Genomic DNA, 24,181 nt, shown 5'->3' on the forward strand with positions numbered 1-24,181 from the left:
TTACAAAAGCAAGTCAGGTTGATCGTGTGCTAAAATCTGCTAAAGATTATGAGAACGTCTATACGTGTCATTTTCTGACAAAAAAGTAATAAACGACTTCACGCGTAAAAAAGGACTCCACGCGTCATTAAACTTTATGACAAAAAAGTTAAAAACAGACTTCACGCGTCATTGAACTTTCTTTTTGGCGACCATTCCCACTGCTTTCCGTGTCTGACGCGTCCATTTGTTTGTCGCTATACCGCGTAAGTCACTCGCTTCCTCCACACTCAAAGAGGAGTCGTCGGAGATATTTCCTGCTCTCTTCATCGTTTTAAGGAGGGAGCAACTCATGGTATTCCTCTCGTCTTTGTCTATCTCTCCTTTACATATCGACACTAAACACTAGATCTGCTTAACCAATTCTTGCTCTCCGCTGCTGCATAAGCCATGCACCAATATCAACCCCTTCTTCTTCTCCTCCTCCTCCTCTTCCTTCTACATTGGTCTTTTAGCATTGCCATAGAAAATAATCCCTGCACAACCTCTTGCGGTGAGGTCGCAAACATAAGTTACCCGTTTCGATTGATGGGAGACCTGAAATTTTGCGGCCACAGTGATTTTGAGCTAGCTTGCATAGATAACCGCACCATTCTGGATTTTAACTCGAGCAAGTACTTTGTACACAACATCGACTACACCAACCGAACGATTAGGATCGCTGATGTCAAGCTACAGAAGGGCAATTGCTCATCCCTTCCTCTCCAGTCTTTATGCGGCCTTAATGGATGGCCCGATTCTTCCTCTCCATTCCCACTCCTTTCCGTGTAAGTCACTCGCTTCCTCCACACTCAAAGAGGAGTCATCGGAGATATTTCCTGCTCTCTTCATCGTTTTAAGGAGGGAGCAACTCATGGTATTCCTCTCGTCTTTGTCTATCTCTCCTTTACATATCGACCCTAAACACTAGATCTGCTTAACCAATTCTTGCTCTCCGCTGCTGCATAAGCCATGCACCAATATCAACCCCTTCTTCTTCTCCTCCTCCTCCTCCTCTTCCTTCTACATCGGTCTTTTAGCATTGCCATCGAAAATAATCCCTGCACAACCTCTTGCGGTGAGGTCGCAAACATAAGTTACCCGTTTCGATTGATGGGAGACCCGAAATTTTGCGGCCACAGTGATTTTGAGCTAGCCTGCATAGATAACCGCACCATTCTGGATTTTAACTCGAGCAAGTACTTTGTACACGACATCGACTACACCAACCGAATGATAACGGTCGCCGATGTCAAGCTGCAAAAGGGCGATTGCTCATCCCTTCCTCTCCAGTCTTTATGGGGCCTTAATGAACCGCCCGTGTATTATTATCATTATCATTATTATTATTATTATTATACATCCCATGCTGTTTCGATCGTGAGTTGTGTGAAGGCCGTGGATTTTCCATTTTACATTGATGCTTCATCATGCCTTGATGGGCTTCCATTACTTAATTTCTCTGGTGCGAGCAGGCGAGTGTATGCCTTGGTCAATGCAAATGTCTTATCTATAGAAACCACATGCACTATAGAGTTTATGGTAATGCTATCACAATGGGTTGATGCACCTAATCTTCGTTCCTATGCGCAAATTCACGAACATATGGTTTATGGATTCGAGCTTGCATGGGATTATCCTCCTGACCCTTCAATGTTTTATCCTTCTGAATGGGGTATTCCTGAGCACACCAAGATAGGTAAGGACTTTTGAGATTGTTCAATTTCTTATAAAGAACGACAAGGTGTCGTAACTTTTATATGATTCTCATTTAAGTGTTATCACATTTTTTTCTTTTATTTATTTATTTATTTAAATGCCACATTGAAGTAAAATCGATCATTTAAATGTTGTTTTTGACAAATCGTCCTACTAAATTTTTTATTAATTTTTCATTTCGACGTGGATTCTTTTTATTTTAATTGTCCAAATCAACGATGTCAATGTCAGATAGGATGATCGGCATTCATGTTGGATTTTCTGACGAGACAAATCACTAATGACTTTTAAGTGATTGAATTCAAATTTGTGACAATCAAGTGAATAAAAAAAATGTTATGACACTCAAGTAAGCGTCGTATGAAAGTTATGGTACTTTTTAATGTACTTATCCCAAAATATTGTTAGGATATATTTGGTCAAAGACATGTGAAATGGAGCTAGTTCGATGTTGTTGTGGTATTTTATAAGTACAACGATGAACACATTTTTATTCTTTTATTAATTTAAATAATTAGAATTTCGCCAGTAAATCTTAGTGGATTGAACTTGATATACTCAAATATCATTGTTTGATTATGATCTAAATAAGTGTCTTTTATTTTCTTAAGATTTCACTTGTTACATATTCTCTCTCTTTTGCAGATATTATTGTCTGGTATATTAAACAGATCTCGCTCTATATCATCGGTAAACATCAATACAATCTTCATTGTGAAATTAAGCTAGTGTTCCTAAATACAAACATTCAACGAACGCACAAATTTGTTATTCATATAAAAATAAATACATTATCTATTCAATTGTTTATCTATTTAGTCCAAATTTTGCCCACAAATCTTACTGGATTGAATCCGATATCCACACTGCTTGGTTATGGTCTAAATAAGTGTCTTTTAAATGTTCTTCAGGTTTCATTCGTTACAAACACAATCTCCGATGGAGAACAGGGATCTACTACCTTGATGTGGTGATGTTCTCTCTCTTGGGCATCGGTAACATTATTATAGTCTTCTCATTGTGAAATTGACTTTGAATTTATAAATGCAAACATTTAACACATTCACAAATTGGCTATAAAAAATACAGTGCTTCAATGCATGGTTGTGAAATTCATCTTGGGAGCCCCATGCGTGATGACGTTGCTAATACGCAAATGGAAGAGAAGACACTTAGCAATGGATCAAAATGTTGAAGAATTTTTGCAATCTAACAATAATTTCTTGCCAATAAGGTATTCTTACTCGGACATCAAGAAAATCACGAGTGGCCTTAAGGATAAACTAGGTGAGGGAGGGTACGGGTCCGTGTTCAAAGGAAGACTCCGGAGCGGCCGTGAGGTGGCGGTCAAGATTCTAAAGAAGGGAAAAACAAATGGGCAGGACTTCATCAGTGAAGTAGCTACCATTGGTAGAATTCATCATGTTAATGTTGTTGGACTCATTGGTTATTGCTTTGAGGGCTCTAAACAAGGTCTTGTCTACGATTTCATGCATAATGGATCTCTGGATAAGCACATTTTCTCACGAGAACAAGGGATTTCTCTTGAATGCAAGGAAGTGTATGAGATTGCTCTCGGAGTGGCTAGAGGGATTGAATATCTTCATCGAGGATGCGATATCCAAATTTTACACTTTGATATTAAGCCTCATAACATTCTTCTAGACGAGGATTTCACCCCAAAAGTTTCCGACTTTGGGCTCGCAAGATTGTATCCTACGGATTACAACACTGTGTCTTTGACTGCCGCGAGAGGAACCTTAGGGTACATGGCTCCGGAGCTCGTCTTCAAGAACCTTGGAGGCGTCTCTTACAAAGCCGATGTCTATAGTTTCGGAAAATTGTTGATGGAAATGGCCACTAGAAGGAAGAACGGGGACAAGGTTACAGGGTGTTCGAGTCACACTTACTTTCCTTTATGGGTTCATGACCAAATCGATAAAGAATTGGAAATTCCAGTGGAAGTTAGTGAGGACGAGAGGAAAATAATAAAGAAGATGATAATAGTTGCTCTTTGGTGCATACAATGGAATCCTGATGATCGCCCTTCGATGCAGAAAGTCTTGAAAATGCTCGAAGGAGAAGTAGATGATCTACAAATACCTCCCAAGCCACTCTTTTATGCAACAGAAATGTCAAGAAGGGATGATGGAACTTGGACTGATGAAGGCAATAATACCATATCCACTACATCAACTAGTGCAATAACTTATGAAGATTCTGGTCTTGAGTGTACTAGTATTAGCATTACGCAAGCATAGACACATATCAAAACCGTTTGATCTGTTCACATATGTGGCGAATTGAAGCATGGTAGTGATGATGTTTCATGTGTAGCTCCCCTTTCTTGGCCATCATTATATCATAGATGTTTATGACTATATTTATGATCTTAATTACGCCATCTTTTAGCATTATCATATTAAAGATGTCATTGGTAATAGTTTGGACTCTTGGATCCAATAATAAATCTAGTGACTACTTTCAGCATAGTGCTGTGAGGAGCAAGTTTGGGTTTCAAAGTCTTTGCTTAAAAGTCTAGCTAGCACACAACCTGCTTTATGCGTGGCTTGACGACACTTTAGTGATCGCTATGTATTTATTGCCTCATTGCATACCAATTGTCACTATGAATAATGTTGAAAATAATGGATGAAAAGGGATAATAAACAACTTCAATTTAATGGTGGGGGAGTGCGTGATAGCAGGAGATATCAAAAGATTATCTCTCCCTGAATAACAATAATACATGAAATTAATTAAATTCTAATTTCATTTACTAGGTTGCTAAAGTTATCTTAGTGGTAAATGTGACAATAAAAAATAATATTAGTTTTCCTTTTAGGGTTCATTGTCCAAGACTATTACGTGAGGAGGAAATTTTATTGGAGGGGGAGATATATGTTATCTTTATTACAATGGTGTGAGTATTATCATGTTCAGTTTTCAAGACCGTGTTAATCATCCCAAACCCTTCCTGCTATCACTTTTAAGCAGTACATCGCTTTTCATATCAAATTGAATGAACTCGAAACAGGCTAGGGCAAACAAAATTAGACTTCAAGAGTGGATACAAAATTTTACAAATTTTTTGTGAATTTAATTTCGCCATTATTAAGATTGACTATTTTTTAGCCGGTCAACGTGCTTGGTGACTTTCCTTTCGGCCAAAAAAAAAAAAGTGCTCATTGACTCCAAGCCCAATAATCATACGGATTTCAGGTGAGTATTGGACCAATAATCATATAGCTTCATTTGCATTTTTCTGATTAAGAAGTGAGGAAAAAAGAATCGAACGGTGCGTTTGCATCATTTACAATTTCACTGCTTTTTTTTTTCTTGGCTGGAATACAATATTTCTGTTTTTGGGCCACCCGAAAATCCGAACAACACTTTCCGGTAAAAGGTCCCTTAATTCGGGATACAGGGCGAAATGACAAAATGTCCAGGGGACCAAATCCGAAATAATAAAAAGGTCGCGTCCTTGGATGCAAAAAACTCGTCTCGCGCTCCTTGCTTCCTTCCAGAAGTTTCTTTGCTTTAGCGAGGGAGGTCCGTTCTAGATTCAAACGCTCGAACGCACTCAACCGTCAATTCAAAAATTAAGCAACCAAAAAAAGAAAAAGAAAAAATCGCCACACCCTAATTCTGATTCTGACTCTGTTTTACCGTTCTCTCCCGCGATCTAGATTTTTCTGCCGTTTTCTAGATTCCCATCTCCACTCTCTTTTCTCGTGCGATAAGTTCCTCGAATCGCAGTCCCGATCGAAGACGAAGACGACGGCGAAGAAGGCGATGGGCGGCGGAGGTGAATCGGAGGGGACGCCAGTGGAGCCGCGGAAGCACCCCGCGAACCAGCACGCCGCCACCTGGGTCCCCGGGGAGGCCGGCGGCGGCGGCGGCGGCGGTGAGAACCTGCAAGATTTTAGAACAATCAATGCAAATTGTACTCTATAAATGATTCACACCATGGGCAGAATCTCAAATTCAGAGCTAGTAGATTCTGCATTAAACTGTAGAGGACTCTGCTAGGGAAAAGGAGTGACAGCTACCTGAAAAGAGAGCTTTTCTAAGGTTTGTCATGGCCTTCTCACCGACCACACCAAAGTAGTCATGCTGCAAGATGTGAGAGACTAATTATAGCAACCCTATTAGGGAGAATGCGATCGAGTACCATCCAACTTCCCGCTTTGCATGTTTATGGTAATATGCTACACCTATTGTTATGATGAAGAACCCAAAAACAGGCTTTGAGATTCCAGAGAAACCGGCTGCAATGGAGCCGATGGCTATCTTGACAAGTTCCGTCCTCCTCAACCCAAACCAGATTCTAAAGAAGTGGACTGCTTCTAATCTTTTCTCATGCTCCTCTTGCTCAGGGTCTTCCCTGAGGCTTTCTTCTATCTCTGCACGTTTTTCACTTAAACCTCTGCTTTGAGGTGAGCCATGGGGTTGGTCAATTTCTGAATCCTGTGAAGGTATATCAATTCTGTCATTCAATCAAAAACATGGGCCAATGAGGACCTCTCCTTTTCTTTTTTAACCGAAATAATTGTCATATGCATACTGTAGGAAATAATTATTATGAGGCAGCCAACCTTTTATCACGAACAACTCTGATGTTCTGCATGTTGAATAAGCTGTTGTAAAATTTGCTGGTATCCAATAGGGTGCTGTGCGTTCCTGTCTCCTTAACCTGTCCATTCTCTACGACTGCAATTTCATCTGCATTAACGATGGTTGACAATCTGTGTGCAATCAAGATCACCGTTCTTCCCTGCATGGCCTTCTCCAATGCCTTTTGAACCAGCTTCTCAGATTGCGAATCAAGAGCACTTGTAGCCTCATCCAGCAGAAGTATTGGAGGATTCTTGAGAACAGCTCTGGCTATTGCAATTCTTTGTTTTTGTCCCCCTGACAGCTGGAAGCCCCTCTGCCCCACCTAGTCCATCATCATGGCGCCAAAATTTAACTTAGGATCCTTGTTTTTGTCTAATGAGAGCTTGCGAACTTTCAGAAGAGACATCGTTTATTTACATCTGTTGCTAGGAGATTGCATATTACCTCAGTCGAGTACTTATCTGGAAGCTGTGAAATGAAATTATGTGCATTTGCCATCATTGCTGCATTCTCTATTTGTTGGTCATCTGCATCCAAATTTCCTACTTTAAGGTTGTCCTTGATAGTGCCAGCAAACAGTGATGGTTCTTGGGAAACTGCTCCAATATTTTGGCGGAGGCACTTCAAATCAAGACCCTTGATGTTATGGTTATCTATGAGAATGACCCCTGAAAACATGCAATATTACCCAATCATCAGCAACCTATGCAATATTATTCAATCATCAGCAATCTTTTTGCGCAAAAAATGTATGAGCAATAGAAGCATGAAACCGTGGGAATACTAAGGAGAGGATAACAAATTTCAGCTCAAGAGCATGGAGGATAAAGGTTTTAGACCTTTCGATGGATCGTAGAATCTTGCAACTAGGGATATGACTGTGCTTTTCCCACACCCATTGCTACCAACTAACGCCACCGTCTTTCCTGCTGGAATTGACAGCGTAAAACCTTGAAGAATCACCTTATCTTCTCGGGATGGGTAAGAAAAGTGAATGTTCCTTATGTCAATGTTTCCCTCGATTTCCTTCAATACGATCCCCCCTGAAGCGTTGCTAATAGTTGGTTGTCTCCGGATCACCTTGAAAACTTCATTTCCTGCTGCTTTTGCTTGGTTAAATACTTGCATGTCTGGGGCAGCATAAGTGATTGAGCTGGAACGCAAAAGAAGTCACGGTCCATAATTAAGGTTATATCTTCTTCACTTCATTATATGAAGATTCTTAAAGGCATCTGATATCTTCTTAAGAGGCTCAAAATGAAATGCATCACACACGCATTCACACAAAACTTTAGAGAACCCAAGTAGGACGATGTTATTTCTCATGTTATGTGCAGATTAACTAGCTTGATGATCATCATTGGATTGCTTATCTAGTTGCTGCAAGACAAAACAATCTCATCCAAAAACTCTTACAAGAAAGGTAAACTTTTCTTACATAGCTCCAAAGAGGATGCTCATGACCGCTGCTATGACGTTCCCTCCACTAGATCTTCCGGCAGTGACCACGATTGCTCCGATCCATATGATTAGTGCCCACGAGGAGTTGGTCACTGCTTGAAACATTCCTGTTCCAACTCCCTTAATCAGTGCCTCTCCTCTGCTGATGACAGACTGCTTGTCCATGCAGGCTGAGAATGACTTGATTGCGCGATCCTCTCTGACAAATGCAAAGACCGTTTTTATATGAGATATGGTCTGTACGTTGTCAAACATTAACCCATGAGTTTCCAGATGATTACCTTTTTCTTAGATTTTTTAGTAATAAAAACGGTGAAGTTTTTTCAACTGTTCCACAACAGTAGTAGCTTCGGATAGGTAAATCATTTTGGCAGCTGAGATGGCATTCATTTTCTTGGTGTAGGTGGCTCCAATCAGTAGAATAAAGGGAACGACAAACAAGGTGACCAGTGAAACTTCCCAACTGCAAATGAAGGCAATCAAGACTCCAGAAAAGAATGTGGCGAAGCACGAAAGGAAATGCCCCAGCTGCTAGCAAAAAGTTATGTTAGCATGATCGGCAAACTTTGGTGGGGGAAATCTAAAGAGCAGTCAACTTGAGGGAAAGATTGCTACCTTCTCTCCGATAGCATCCTGGATTACGCTCATGTGAGTACTTATTCCCGCAATGATTTTTCCACTCGACAATTCAGTATCAAAAGCTCCAATCTCCTGTCTGAGGACCGATCTCAGGAATTCTAATCTGATCCGTGCTGTTTGTCTTTCGCTCGCGTACATCCAGCATCCAATCTCTACAAAAAATTGGAAGCCATGCGAATGCTTTGTTACTGCGTACTTTCTATAATATTAGTTTTCTCTCCTGTAGTTAATCCAGTCCTTCTTGCTAACTTTATTGGTAGCAGTCCAATATGATAAATGATTATATGATACTTCCAATCCCATAAAACTCGATACGATGTTCGAGAGTGGCACACAAAAATAAGCAATCTCTACTGGAGCCTAGGAAACAGTGACTTTCGAACGGCAATTAGGTGCGAAACAAGCGTGCATGTCAACAAAAAACTGTTCTGCGACTTAGCAAAAACATATGCATCTCCATCATCTTAGTAAACCAAAAGAAGCCAACCTAGGATTCCAGCAGGGAAGGTTGAAAAGGCCATGTACCACACGTATGGAACAACCTGAAAGAGGTAAGAAGAAAAACACGAATGAAAAGGTCCACTGACACTGTGTGAATCATCCATAATTACTAAGTTGGTACTCAGGGCGCGCTATGAATAAATATAGCCACCAGTTGACAGTAAGCTAGGAATTCAAGCGAAGTGCAGTTATCTACCTTTTTCAGAGCATGAACCGTGTCATCTTTGTTGTCGATATGACTTCCGAAAGCATCGAGTGCTTTGCCGAGCAACAAATATCCAACTGGTTGAGCCATCCCATGGACGACAGATCCTAGCGTCCCTAGAGCCATTAAAATCCAATCAAGTGCGTCTGCATACTTCAAAAGCTTATAAAATGGCAAGCCTGTCAGTTCACTCTTCTTCTTGACGTCCTCCAGTACTTCTGTTTCCTTCCTCTCCACCTGCATGGGCTGTTCCGGCTGGGTAGACGTCTGCGCCATTTTTCTTTTTTCACATGCGGAGAGGACTGAGTGATGTGTTGAGAAAGGACGCAGTCTCTTGAAGATTATATATAATTTATGAATACTATGCTTCGCGAGGAATATATGGAGCATATCCTTTGAGCTTCGGGAAAAATAATAGCGGGGGTCTTTTCCTTCTCAGCATTTCCGTTGATGTTTATGAGCCTGCTGCCACAGACAAAACATACAGAGACAGACATTGTCTGAGCAAACAATTCTTAGTTTTATTACCCCAGATTAATCGCATTCTGGTTTAAGAATACTTCGTATACACCAAAAGTGCTGGTTTAGAAAAAACTATACCTAATCAACAAATGCCAGAAAGTTCATCATTGCTCGTGGAGATTCTTTGGGGTGTATATTTTCCTCAAAACATCATGCATGTCCATTTAGGAAACATCTCACAAGATGCCTAACTAGCTAGCTAGAGTCTGTCTGTGTTGCGATATCCTTAGATGCACGACGGACATGTTTTTTCCGTTACTTGGGGATTCACCAACCTAGAAGTATCTTGGGTTTAAGCTCTTGTTAAAGCTGTTCACATTTACCGCAGAGGGACTCGTTTTGCTCAGAATTTGTCACTTCTGTAACTCATTCCTCATCTAATCTCATATCTATCCTGGTCTGTGATTATTTGTTCTGCTCAAACCCGTAACTTGGTGATCTAAGGAGTAGGAAACCCATTTCCCTCAGCTTTTCTCATCCCCTTCTCTCTCTATTTCGGCGAGAAAATATTTAGCAGTTCTCTCACTGTGATAGTTGCAACCGTACGCCAAAATGAATTCCATTGTTGAGTTGATTTTAAGTATAGTTGGGTTCTCGGGGATCAAGCTTACGGTCCATTCATCCCCGAAAAGAATGCGATATTCCTCCACTCGATTCTGGGAGACATTGTGATCGGACAACGTCTCTGTCCGGCAGTTAAACTAATGACATCATTAGACGGCAGTTTCTCTTGTTCCATCTATGGTGGATTAGGATACTCTGATTTGACGCATTCAAAGTTCTGTTTCAGCAAAATGCAAACAAATATGAATTATGAAACGACCAAGACTTGGCCAACGAAGTAGCTTGTAGAATTGATATTAGTTTTCTCTGAGATGGCAATAAAAAGGAAAAAAAAAAAGGAATAGAGCCGCATATGCCGGTTTCGAATTACCTGGGGATGATATATCTCTACCTATTGCATCATCACAATGGCTCTTGTTCTCTTAACGTGGATGCAACAGACATTCCTTGCTTTTCTGCATGGTCAGTATGGAAGTTTCAAGGCTCTCAGATCAGCTAAGAAGCTCTCATTGGTACTAGGGTTGAAATGATTCGCGCTCGATTTTGAAAGGGAAGTTTGCATGTCGGATATTCGGTTTGTTACTCGATACGCTCAATATGCATTTAACTTCATGAAACAGATGATTCGAGAGGATATGCTTGATAGCGACCAAAATTTTTTCTTCCTCGAATCCCATCTGAGCCTTTGCAACCATCAATACATAGTCGAACGAAGCGCCTAGGCCGCGGGAAAAAAATGAAGTAGATGACATATTTTTACTCGATATATTTGCCTGTCCATCATCAAGAGTGACTGCAACCTTTCACCGAATCATTGCAGAAAGTCGGGGGTCGGTCTCTTCATTTAGGGAACTTTGACATTTACCATGTAGTTTTACCAATCGCTATTTACCCAGTAGGATACATCCTACTGTCAATTGATTGCCCATGTTTTGTCCTTGCTAGCTAGGCTAGCTAGCTAGCAACTCTTTTGATTTGCTCGTGATCAAAACTCTTGTTTAGTCCAATTTATAGCATATACAGACAAGAAAACGAATCCAGACTTCTCTCCTTCATCTCTAACTCAACTACCACAATTATTATTATTATTATTATTATTATTATTATTATTATTATTATTATTATTATTATTATTATTATTATTATTATTATTATTATTATGTTTCAGCCAAAGAGAGAAAGGAGAGAACTCACGGAATTTTTGTGAATGTTTAGCATGTCCCTACAAATGTGAGAATTTGTTAAATTTTCTCCATTAATCTCTTTCCAGCTTCATTAATTAATGGGGAATTCTATGGTCTAGTCCAACAACTTATGGAATTGATCTTATATATAATTGGACAGTCGGATCAAAAGGAAAAAAAAAATTCAATCGTGAATTATTTTGAAAAGATAGTAACTTAAGAATATTTAAGGAAAATTAAGTTTTGTTCATTTCACGGAAAATAAATTCCAAGAAAATGTTTTTTAGATTTTTCAATATTCGTTTCACGGAAAATGAATTAGTTTAGGAGTTTTTAATTATCATCTTTCATTATTCAAAATTATTTATGTATGATTAACTTTTTTATTTTTATTTTGAGGAACTTATGATAAATTATGCTTGTGGGGCTTGCTTGGCTATGGTCAAAGTTACTTAAGTTTAAGTTTGGAGCATTTGGTTTTTCCCATAATTATTTTCTTTTGTTTCATTATTATGCAGAGTTTTTGTTAGTAAAGAAGATTAATAAATACTTTCTCTTTGATTACTTCTCCTAATTAGTTTTTTTTATTTTTTATTTTTTAATTTGATGAATTTATTTTGATTAATAAGTGGACAAAATTAAACTATTTTGAATTAATTTTTTGGGTAAATTTAACAAAGAGACTAAACATAACATGCCATGCCCGTGCCGTGCTAAGTAAACAAAAGGGAAAAACAAACCCATTTAATCTATTTTAGATGTTTGAAGATCATTAATTAATATTTTTTTTGGAACTTAATCAACTTATTTTTGGTCGCTTGGTCGCTTGGGGCTTGCTTGGAGTTGGTTAAGGAGTTGGTCAAGGTACGGAATGTTTTGTTTCAATTGATTCTCTCTTTATTTTCGCCATTATACTTCTCTCCCTAATCAATTATTTTTATTTTTTTAATTTTTTATTCGATGAATTTATTTTGATTAATAAGTGATTTTGAATTAATTTTTTTGGGTAAATTTAAGGAGACTAAACATGCCCACCCCATGCCCGTGTTCTAAGTAGAGCCCATGCCCAAATGGGATTTACTTTCAATAAAACTCAAGTTTTCTAAATATACAAATTTATTTTGATTAAACAAGAGACTAAGCTAAACTAAGAGACTAAACTAAATATTTTCATTATCATCATTATCTTCTTGGCATGTATGATTAACTTTTTTATTTTTATTTTGAGGAACTTATGATGAATTATGCTTGTGGGGCTTGCGTGGGGTTCTCAAGGTAAGTAACTTAAGTTTGGAGCATTTGGATTTCCATAATTATTTTCTTTTGTTTCATTATTATACAGAGTTTTTGCTATTAAAGAAGATTAATGAATAGTTTCTCTTTATTTTCATTACTTCTCTCCTAATTAATTATTTTATTTTTTAATTTGATGAATTTATTTTGATTAATAAGTGGACAAAATGTAAAAAACTATTTTGAATTAATTTTTTGGTAAATTTAACAAGGAGACTAAACATAACATGCCATGCCCGTGCCCAATGTTTAAACTAAAGTTTTTGATTATTTTGATTAAACAAGAGGAAAAACAAACTAAACTAAGAGACTGACCATTTCATCTTAAATAGAAAAGGCCAGAGGTTTTTGTTTCAAGCTATCATCATTATCTTGGATTATTAAAGATCATTAACTTCTTTTTTGTAGGAACTTAATCCACTTATTTCTCCCACTTGGGGGTTGGAGTTGGTCAAGTACGGCGAAATCTTTTGTTTTATTTCAGATAATTTCTCTATATTTCTCTCCCTAATTAATTATTTTATTTTTTGTTTGATGAATTCATTTTAATTAATTTTTTGAATTAATTTTTTTGGATAAATTTAAGGAGACTAAACATGCCCAAATGTTCTAAGTAGAGCCGTGCCCAGAGTATTGGCATTTCTTTGAATAAAACTCAAGTTCGTTTATTTATTTTGATTAAACAATAGACTAAACTAAACTAAGAGACTGAACTAAATAGATTTTTCATCAAGGATCATCATTATTTTCTTTGCATTATTCAAAATTTCTTTATCATTAACTTTCTTATTTTTGTTTTGAGGAGCTTATGATGAATTATGTTTGTGGACTTGCTTGGTGAAGTTACTTAAGTTTGGAGCATTGGATTATCCCATAATTATTTTGTTTTCTTTCAGGATTCATTTTGATTCAACTATATCCATAGTTTTTCTTACTAAGTTTTTCTTAGTAAAGAAGAGTAATGCCTGGCATAGTCTATTAGTTATTTTTTTTTATTTGATAAATCTATTTTACTTCTCTCCTAATTAATTTTTTTGGGTAAATTTAAGGAGACTAAACATGCCCATGATGTCATTTGAATAAAACTCAAACTTTTTCTAAGTAAGATTTATTTTGATTAAACAAGAGACGAGAGATGAGACTAAACTAAATACACCTTGGGTTTTCATCCTCATCCTCGATCATCATTATCTTCTTATTTATGTATCTTTAACTTTTTTTTTATTTTTTATTTTGAGGAACTTATGATGAATCACACGAGCAGACGGTTAGGGGCTTGCTTGGCTTAGTTACTTAAGTGTAGAGCATTGGAGCATTGGGATTTTCCCATAATTATTTTGTTTTCTTTTAAACTAAGTTTTTTTGTTAGTAAGGAAGAGTAATGCCTAGCCTTCATACTTTCTCTTTATTTTGATTACTTCTCTCCCTAATTAGTTATTAGTTATTTTTTATTTGATGAATTTATTTTATTCTCTCCTAATTAATTATTTTATTTTTTTATTTGAAGAATTTATTTTGATTAATAAGTGGACTTAAAATCAATTTTGTCAAGCTTTTCTAAGTAAACTAAGTAAACATATTTAACTTTAGTAAACACTAGATTTATTTTGATTAAAGAAGAGGGGAAAACAAACTAAACTAGACCATTTCATCTTAAATAAGTTTTTCATCTTGTTTCAAGCTTATTCAAGATCATTAACTTTTTTTCTTTTTCTTAGGAACTTATCATGAATTTGGGCGGGCTTGCTTGAGTTGGTGAGGTGGGGATTATGGAAATCTCATAATTACATATTTTGTTTTGTTTCGTAGTTTCTTGATTAATTTGTTTAATCTAGTGTTGTTCTCTTCCTAATTAATTATTTTCTTTTATTTTATTATTTGATGAATTTATTTTGATTAATAAGTAGATCAAAAGTAAAATTAATTTTTGGATAAATTTAAAGAGAGGCTATGCCCGTGCCAAATGTTCTACCAATGTAATCTTCTAAGTAAACTAAACTAAATAGACCATAGGTGTTTCAAGGATCATCATTATCTTCTTTGCGTTAACTTTTTATTTTTTATTTTTTATTTTTTCTATTTTGAGGAACTTATGATGAATCAACAACTTATGATGTATCATTAACTTTTTAAAATTTTTCTATTAGCAAGCGGCTATGTGGGGCTTGCGTAAGTAGTTACTTAAGTGTAGAGCCTTGGGATTATGAAATTGTTTTGTTTTCTTTCAAGAATAGTTCTTGACATCTTGTAAGTAAAGAAGAGTAATGCCTTGTGCTTTCTCTTTATTTTGATTACTTCTCTCCTTAATTAGTTATTTTTTTATTTGATGAATTTATTAATTTTCCTAATTAATTATTTTATTTTATTATTTGATGAATTTATTTTGATTAATAAGTGGACAAAAGTAAACCAAAAGTAAACCAAGAGTAAACCAAAAGTAAACCTGGGACTAAAGAATTAATTTTTTGGGTAAATTAACAAGGGGACTTGAGATAGCTAGTATAAACACCTAGAGGGGGGTGAATAGGTGCGCAAATAATTTATCCAGATACGGAAGTGATTCTTGGGAAACGGTAGAAAGGAAATTCTCTCTTGATTAACAAAATGAAATACGATCAAGGTAAAGAGAGTAAGGAAGAGAAAATTGAACACGGGATTTATAGTGGTTCGGCTTATTCCAAGCCTACGTCCACTCTTCCGCACCGACACCCCACCGGCGGGGATTTCACTATGATCAAAAGAGAAGTTACAGCACAGCTTTGCCTTGATTCCATAGTGTAGATGTTCTACCACACCTCCTCAAGGTTTCTCACAAATATAGACTCTCTTTTGTATACAAGTATTTGCTCAAAGGAATTGTCTAAACAAAAAGGAGCTTCAGACTTTGGAATTCTTCTATTGCGCACACCTCGAACAACTTAAGAACGTCTTCCTTATATACTCATTTATGCCATCATACCTGTTGGCACTTACCAAATGAATTCCTCCAATCTACCGTTGGACGGAATCAATTAGGAAGATTGTTCGAGCGATAAAAGGAACGTGTTGATAGCCCATCAATCCTGTTCGCCCATACAATCAGGATCTTGGTTTCCATAAGTAGAACCTTCCAATAATATTTAGACAATCATCGAATCTTCAATCATCGAATCAATCTTGATCAATCAAAGAATTCTGTTACGTCTTTTCCAGCCACGAGATCTTCTCCGGATGATAAGGTTAAATCCTTAACGAAACATCCATTCTGGATAACCTTTCTTCAACGGATTAGAGACTTGTCAATGAGGATAGACTTTGAGTCTTGAGTCTCGGCTGCCGGAGGTCTTCGAGACTTTAAATAACGAGTACGCAAACCTTCAGACTAGATCGATAGAAACGTTTTGTCAACTTCAAAACACTTCAAGAAGATTTCTCCAACAATCTCCCCTTTTTTGATGGTGACAAAACTTTCTGCAGATTTGGATAACTTTGACCCGCAAAACATTTCTCAAACACATATGCATATCTTATAGAGATAAATGGCTAAAAGAATAACACTAGAATCTGCAACCACAGAAAATAGGTTAGTCTAGTATATAATAAAGCCATACATAAGATATCAATACTTGTTAATAGAAGCAGTCAAGTCCAAGTCTAGTTCAGTTCTCATCCAGACACAAAACAAAGTCAAAGTCTGTCAAACAGAGTTTAAACAACAACACAATCCAACACAACAATTAAAAGTTTAATGATTGAAAATTTGATCAAATCTTGCATCTCTCCCCCTTTTTGTCATCATTAAAAAGGATGAGATGAATTCAAGATTGCTTGGGAACGCGGACAAGCTGGAAATCTTCCATAGATCGAACGATGCCTTCCACCTTTTAAAGTCTTCCTTCAGCCTGTGCAATCTCCTCACTCTTGGCATTGGCCACGATTACGACGAGAGAGGGCTTGCACCTTATCATTCGGTGAACGGGAAGAAGCTTGACTTTCATTCTTCAAGCTTTGAACTTCGCATCCCAAGGCATAAATTTGACCTCGCATTTCCAAGAGAATATCCATGATTCTCGCGAAAATCTGCTCCATTATCGGTCTAAGTACTTGCTTCGGCTCGATCTGATGGAGTAAATGCAGACGATGGTAGATCAGCATAATCTCGCAGGTTTGGCGATGAAGCTTCATGACCTTCCTCTGGAAATTGAGATGCATAAACATCCTCTGGGTCTGCAGGCGATCGACTGACTCCTTCACTTGCATCAGGATATGAAGACTTCTCTCCTTTCTCCTGATCTCCCCCTGTTTCCATGCCTACAGGTGGAGAAGAGATTTCCTCAGGTTCTCCTTCTTCTCTTCTTTCTTCTTGAGTCTTTCTACCTCTGCTTCTTTTTCAACTTCTCTTTCTTCTTCTTCCTTCTCCTCTGCTTCTTTCGTCATTTGTTCCGATTCAATCTGTGGAACAGGACGACTTAAATTCTTCAAAGCCATTGCAGAGATGGTGATGTCTTCGTCATCATCTTCATCCTCAACGAGGAGAGCTCTTCTTCTCTTGGATGGAGCAACCATGGGCTCCTTCCCTTTTCTCTTAGATGCAGAAGAGATTTGATGAGATTTGGCAGGAGTCTTCTCCTTGAATTTCTCCAATTCCTTGCTCAGTTCCTTCAGACGCATTTTGGTCACCATTTTCAGTCCTACCACCATATGATCGCATGATCGAACACAAAAGATTTGTGGAGGCTGAATATTCAGATGTCTGAATAACTTCGTAACAAGGCTTGGGTAAGGGAGTTGACCTCTGTCCTTCATCATTGCTCTATACATGTGAAACATAACGGTGTGAGGGACAGAAAACCTTTTTCCAAAGAGAATGGCATACATCGGCTTGGCCTCGAACTTGAAACATCGAGTCTTGGAGGTTGATTTCGGTCGGAGGCAATTAATCACAATCTTGTGAAGCAAGATGTTGAATGCACTCATCCTTAAGTAGGTGATCTTCTCATGTTCTCCTGTCCTTCACCCGGTTCAAGTGTGGCTCGAGCAATGGAAACTTTGATCGGTTGATATTTTCCTCTTTCAACTCCTAAGACATCTGCTAGCATATTCATATTCACAACATAATCTTGGTCTTTAACGTTGAAGGAGAATCTATTCGCATCCAAAAAGCTAAGATTTGAATAGAAATATGCAGTTAATTCAAAGCATAAGCCTTTGTATTGTCGAAACAGAACTTTTCAAGTTGAAGATGATTGAACTTTTCCCTCAAGTTCACATTCACAAAGATCTAGAAAATCAAAATCCACACTCCTAGGGTTTATTACCCCACGCTTCAGCAATTTCGAGTACAGATCCTTTTGTTCCTTTGATCTGAACAAATCTCCCATTTTTCCTTGAATTTCAGCCGCAATACCCATTTTCGGTTGAAATAGGCTGTACAAATTGTCATCATCATTCCCATCTACAGGATTCGGCCCCGATCACGAGGATCACTTGGGATATTCGCAAGGGTTTCCTCGCCCACCCCTTTACGAGCAATTCCCAAACTTTCCATTTTTCGCAAAAGATATATTCGTTCCTATATCCTTTGTCTTTAAGAAAGTCATCAACATAGTTCAAAGGAGTACGAGTTCCTTTTAAGGCACGATATAGCTTGTAAATAAAAGCGGGCTTTTGAACTCTTACGGGGTCTGCATCCTCGATGATTTCTTCCTGATGTTGATGAACAACGCCTTGAGGACTAGATGGTGGAGAATGACGCTGCTGAGAATGTTGTGGGCTCGCTTGCTGTTCTGGATTCACTTCTTCCTCAGTAAGATCGAAGTGCGTAGGTCCCTCACTCATTCGCCGTGGTCCCCTGCTTGCGATTTTCGAAGACTTTCTTGAAGATGACATCTTTCTTAGTTTTTGGAAGATTCTTACTTGACTTTCCCGGAAAGATGACAACTTTTGAAGATTAAACAAAGAAGACAAACGGGAATGGAGGATCGATGCTTTCTAGGGTTTTCAAGAGTGAAGTGAAGAGGAATCGATAGTGCACGATCGGTTAAAAAGAGAAATAAACGAACCGTCACAAAGGAAATAAAGAAAATGCCTTTTCAAAATAACTGTCTTCTTCCGCAAAAATAGCTATTTCAAAAATAACTTCCTTTTTGAAAATGAAACGATGCAATATTTATGTCGATTAAATATAGCAACAATTAAAACACAGTCGACGATCGTACTTTTTCAATATAAGTTTAGAGAGAGAAAGACTTACGGTCTGACAGTCGTGCCAAGACTGTCTTTCGATAAAGTCTTGTAAGTCGAGTCCGAAAGTCTTTAGACTTTGATATTATCATATCTCAAAATGTTGAGTCTGGAACGGATAGATTCAAATTGATTTTTCTCCAAAGGCTTTGTGAATATATCCGCCGTTGATTCTTTGAGTCAACAAATTGAATTGAAATATCTCAATTTTGAACATGGTCTCTAATAAAGTGATGTCGAATCTCTATATGCTTTGCTCTTGAATGGAGAATTGGATTTTTGGTGAGGTTGATAGCGCTGGTGTTGTCGCAATTAATCTCCGTGCATGAGCCTTCAATTTCAAAGTCTCTTAGCTGTTGTTTTATCCATAGAATTTGCGAACAGCAGCTTCCAAGAGCTACATACTCTGCTTCTGTTGTTGAAAGAGACACAGTGCTTTGTTTCCTTGAAAACCAAGACACTGTCCTGTTTCCAAGCAACTGGCAAGTTCCCGAAGTGCTCTTTCTATCAACTCTGCAACCGGCCAGATCTGCGTCTGAATACCCCAGAAGATTAAAGTCTCCCTTCTTAGGATACCAAAGACCGATGCTTGAAGATGAAGCAACGTATTTAATGATGCGTTTCGCAGACCGAGATGAGATTCTCTAGGATCCGATCGAAACCTAGCACGGATGCAAACACTCAACAAAATGTCGTCTAGAAGCAAAAGTAAGATAAATAAGTGATCCAATAATGCTCCTGTACAGCTTTTGATCAACTTTCTTCCCTTCTTCATCTTTGTCTATCTTTAAAGAACTTGACATTGGTATGTCGGTCTTTTTGCACTTTTCCAGTCCAAACCTTTTGACAAGATCATTAACATATTTTTCTTGATAAATAAAAGTTCCTTCCTTCAATTGTTTTACTTGAAGACCAAGAAAGAATGTTAACTCTCCCATCATACTCATTTCAAACTCATCCCGCATAGACTTAGAAAATTTCTTGCACTGAGACTTTCATTAGAGGATCCAAAAATAATATCATCCACATATATTTGAACAAGTGAGAAACTTTTGTTTTCCTTTTTGATAAATAAAGTCGTATCTACTTTACCTTTGACAAAACCATTTTGTATTAAGAACTTACTTAATCTGTCGTACCAAGCCCGAGGTACTTGCTTTAAACCATACAAAGCCTTTTTTCGTCCCAAGACCGAGTCCGGCTTCTTTGGGTCTTCAAACCCCGGTGGTTGTTCCACATAAACCGTGCACGATCGGTTAAAAAGAGAAATAAACGAACCGTCACAAAGGAAATAAAGAAAATGCCTTTTCAAAATAACTGTCTTCTTCCGCAAAAATAGCTATTTCAAAAATAACTTCCTTTTTGAAAATGAAACGATGCAATATTTATGTCGATTAAATATAGCAACAATTAAAACACAGTCGACGATCGTACTTTTTCAATATAAGTTTAGAGAGAGAAAGACTTACGGTCCGACGGTCGTGCCAAGACTGTCTTTCGATAAAGTCTTGTAAGTCTCGAGTCCGAAAGTCTTTAGACTTTGATATTATCATATCTCAAAATGTTGAGTCCGGGAACGGATAGATTCAAATTGATTTTTCTCCAAAGGCTTTGTGAATATATCCGCCGGTTGATTCTTTGAGTCAACAAATTGAATTGAAATATCTCAATTTTGAACATGGTCTCTAATAAAGTGATGTCGAATCTCTATATGCTTTGCTCTTGAATGGAGAATTGGATTTTTGGTGAGGTTGATAGCGCCGGTGTTGTCGCAATTAATCTCCGTGCATGAGCCTTCAATTTCAAAGTCTCTTAGCTGTTGTTTTATCCATAGAATTTGCGAACAGCAGCTTCCAAGAGCTACATACTCGCTTCGTTGTTGAAAGAGACACAAGTGCTTTGTTTCCTTGAAAACCAAGACACGTCCCTGTTTCCAAGCAATCGGCAAGTTCCCGAAGTGCTCTTTCTATCAACTCGCAACCGGCCAGATCTGCGTCTCGAATACCTTAAGATTAAAGTCTCCTTCTTAGGATACCAAAGACCGATGCTTGAAGATGAAGCAACGTATTTAATGATGCGTTTCGCAGACCGAGATGAGATTCTCTAGGATCGATCGAAACCTAGCACGAGATGCAAACACTCAACAAAATGTCGTCTAGAAGCGTAAGATAAATAAGTGATCCAATAATGCTCTGTACAGCTTTTGATCAACTTTCTTCCCTTCTTCATCTTTGTCTATCTTTAAAGAACTTGACATTGGTATGTCGGTCTTTTTGCACTTTTCCAGTCCAAACCTTTTGACAAGATCATTAACATATTTTTCTTGATAAATAAAAGTTCCTTCCTTCAATTGTTTTACTTGAAGACCAAGAAAGAATGTTAACTCTCCCATCATACTCATTTCAAACTCATCCTGCATAGACTTAGAAAATTTCTTGCACAGACTTTCATTAGAGGATCCAAAAATAATATCATCCACATATATTTGAACAAGTGAGAAACTTTTGTTTTCCTTTTTGATAAATAAAGTCGTATCTACTTTACCTTTGACAAAACCATTTTGTATTAAGAACTTACTTAATCTGTCGTACCAAGCCCGAGGTACTTGCTTTAAACCATACAAAGCCTTTTTCACCAAGACGAGTCCGGCTTCTTTGGGTCTTCAAACCCCGGTGGTTGTTCCACATAAACTGTGCACGATCGGTTAAAAAGAGAAATAAACGAACCGTCACAAAGGAAATAAAGAAAATGCCTTTTCAAAATAACTGTCTTCTTCCGCAAAAATAGCTATTTCAAAAATAACTTCCTTTTTGAAAATGAAACGATGCAATATTTATGTCGATTAAATATAGCAACAATTAAAACACAGTCGACGATCGTACTTTTTCAATATAAGTTTAGAGAGAGAAAGACTTACGGATACCGACGGTCGTGCCAAGACCTGTCTTTCGATAAAGTCTTGTAAGTCCGAGTCCGAAAGTCTTTAGACTTTGATATTATCATATCTCAAAATGTTGAGTCTGGAACGGATAGATTCAAATTGATTTTTCTCCAAAGGCTTTGTGAATATATCCGCCGTTGATTCTTTGAGTCAACAAATTGAATTGAAATATCTCAATTTTGAACATGGTCTCTAATAAAGTGATGTCGAATCTCTATATGCTTTGCTCTTGAATGGAGAATTGGATTTTTGGTGAGGTTGATAGCGCTGGTGTTGTCGCAATTAATCTCCGTGCATGAGCCTTCAATTTCAAAGTCTCTTAGCTGTTGTTTTATCCATAGAATTTGCGAACAGCAGCTTCCAAGAGCTACATACTCGCTTCGTTGTTGAAAGAGACACAAGTGCTTTGTTTCCTTGAAAACCAAGACACCGTCCCCTGTTTCCAAGCAACCGGCAAGTTCCCGAAGTGCTCTTTCTATCAACTCGCAACCGGCCAGATCTGCGTCTCGAATACCCCAGGAAGATTAAAGTCTCCCTTCTTAGGATACCAAAGACCGATGCTTGAAGATGAAGCAACGTATTTAATGATGCGTTTCGCAAAGACCGAGATGAGATTCTCTAGGATCGATCGAAACCTAGCACAGATGCAAACACTCAACAAAATGTCGGTCTAGAAGCGTAAGATAAATAAGTGATCCAATAATGCTCCCTGTACATGCTTTTGATCAACTTTCTTCCCTTCTTCATCTTTGTCTATCTTTAAAGAACTTGACATTGGTATGTCGGTCTTTTTGCACTTTTCCAGTCCAAACCTTTTGACAAGATCATTAACATATTTTTCTTGATAAATAAAAGTTCCTTCCTTCAATTGTTTTACTTGAAGACCAAGAAAGAATGTTAACTCTCCCATCATACTCATTTCAAACTCATCCTGCATAGACTTAGAAAATTTCTTGCACAGACTTTCATTAGAGGATCCAAAAATAATATCATCCACATATATTTGAACAAGTGAGAAACTTTTGTTTTCCTTTTTGATAAATAAAGTCGTATCTACTTTACCTTTGACAAAACCATTTTGTATTAAGAACTTACTTAATCTGTCGTACCAAGCCCGAGGTACTTGCTTTAAACCATACAAAGCCTTTTCGCCCAAGACCGAGTCCGGCTTCTTTGGGTCTTCAAACCCCGGTGGTTGTTCCACATAAACCGTGCACGATCGGTTAAAAAGAGAAATAAACGAACCGTCACAAAGGAAATAAAGAAAATGCCTTTTCAAAATAACTGTCTTCTTCCGCAAAAATAGCTATTTCAAAAATAACTTCCTTTTTGAAAATGAAACGATGCAATATTTATGTCGATTAAATATAGCAACAATTAAAACACAGTCGACGATCGTACTTTTTCAATATAAGTTTAGAGAGAGAAAGACTTACGGATCCGACAGTCGTGCCAAGACTGTCTTTCGATAAAGTCTTGTAAGTCTCGAGTCCGAAAGTCTTTAGACTTTGATATTATCATATCTCAAAATGTTGAGTCCGGAACGGATAGATTCAAATTGATTTTTCTCCAAAGGCTTTGTGAATATATCCGCCAGTTGATTCTTTGAGTCAACAAATTGAATTGAAATATCTCAATTTTGAACATGGTCTCTAATAAAGTGATGTCGAATCTCTATATGCTTTGCTCTTGAATGGAGAATTGGATTTTTGGTGAGGTTGATAGCGCTGGTGTTGTCGCAATTAATCTCCGTGCATGAGCCTTCAATTTCAAAGTCTCTTAGCTGTTGTTTTATCCATAGAATTTGCGAACAGCAGCTTCCAAGAGCTACATACTCGCTTCGTTGTTGAAAGAGACACAAGTGCTTTGTTTCCTTGAAAACCAAGACACCGTCCCCTGTTTCCAAGCAACCGGCAAGTTCCCGAAGTGCTCTTTCTATCAACTCGCAACCGGCCAGATTCGCGTCTCGAATACCCCTTAAGATTAAAGTCTCCCTTCTTAGGATACCAAAGACCGATGCTTGAAGATGAAGCAACGTATTTAATGATGCGTTTCGCAAAGACCGAGATGAGATTCTCTAGGATCTGACTGAAACCTAGCACAGATGCAAACACTCAACAAAATGTCAGGTCTAGAAGCAGTAAGATAAATAAGTGATCCAATAATGCTCCTGTACAGCTTTTGATCAACTTTCTTCCCTTCTTCATCTTTGTCTATCTTTAAAGAACTTGACATTGGTATGTCGGTCTTTTTGCACTTTTCCAGTCCAAACCTTTTGACAAGATCATTAAC

At 37.7% G+C, this 24,181-nt stretch overlaps 2 protein-coding genes across 2 annotated transcripts in view; one reads left to right on the forward strand and one right to left on the reverse strand.

The window, feature by feature from the left end:
* The first annotated feature begins 234 nt into the window (after window positions 1–234).
* Window positions 235–4,229, forward strand: LOC120289670 (LEAF RUST 10 DISEASE-RESISTANCE LOCUS RECEPTOR-LIKE PROTEIN KINASE-like 2.5). The gene is made up of 4 exons (XM_039304985.1): window positions 235–1,717; window positions 2,383–2,427; window positions 2,649–2,732; window positions 2,827–4,229. Exons 1-4 carry the CDS (start codon window positions 991–993, stop codon window positions 3,996–3,998), a joined length of 2,028 nt encoding a protein of 675 aa, XP_039160919.1. The 5' UTR covers window positions 235–990; the 3' UTR covers window positions 3,999–4,229.
* A 1,173-nt stretch (window positions 4,230–5,402) lies between these two features.
* The window catches only part of LOC104429363 (ABC transporter B family member 1), a 65,267-nt gene continuing 46,488 nt past the window's right edge, over window positions 5,403–24,181 (reverse strand). Inside the window, exons 5-16 of the mRNA XM_039304986.1 lie at window positions 17,119–17,160; window positions 11,318–11,384; window positions 9,155–9,378; window positions 8,945–8,999; window positions 8,434–8,609; window positions 8,150–8,346; window positions 7,796–8,059; window positions 7,197–7,510; window positions 6,802–7,025; window positions 6,336–6,679; window positions 5,912–6,226; window positions 5,403–5,652 (exon numbers count right to left, since the gene is read on the reverse strand). Of these exons, the coding sequence (XP_039160920.1) occupies window positions 5,403–5,652; window positions 5,912–6,226; window positions 6,336–6,679; window positions 6,802–7,025; window positions 7,197–7,510; window positions 7,796–8,059; window positions 8,150–8,346; window positions 8,434–8,609; window positions 8,945–8,999; window positions 9,155–9,378; window positions 11,318–11,384; window positions 17,119–17,160 (2,472 nt within the window). The remainder of the gene's footprint in view (window positions 5,653–5,911; window positions 6,227–6,335; window positions 6,680–6,801; window positions 7,026–7,196; window positions 7,511–7,795; window positions 8,060–8,149; window positions 8,347–8,433; window positions 8,610–8,944; window positions 9,000–9,154; window positions 9,379–11,317; window positions 11,385–17,118; window positions 17,161–24,181) is intronic.

The sequence above is a fragment of the Eucalyptus grandis genome, chromosome 11 (genome assembly GCF_016545825.1).
Source record: "Eucalyptus grandis isolate ANBG69807.140 chromosome 11, ASM1654582v1, whole genome shotgun sequence".
Lineage (NCBI taxonomy): Eukaryota > Viridiplantae > Streptophyta > Magnoliopsida > Myrtales > Myrtaceae > Eucalyptus > Eucalyptus grandis.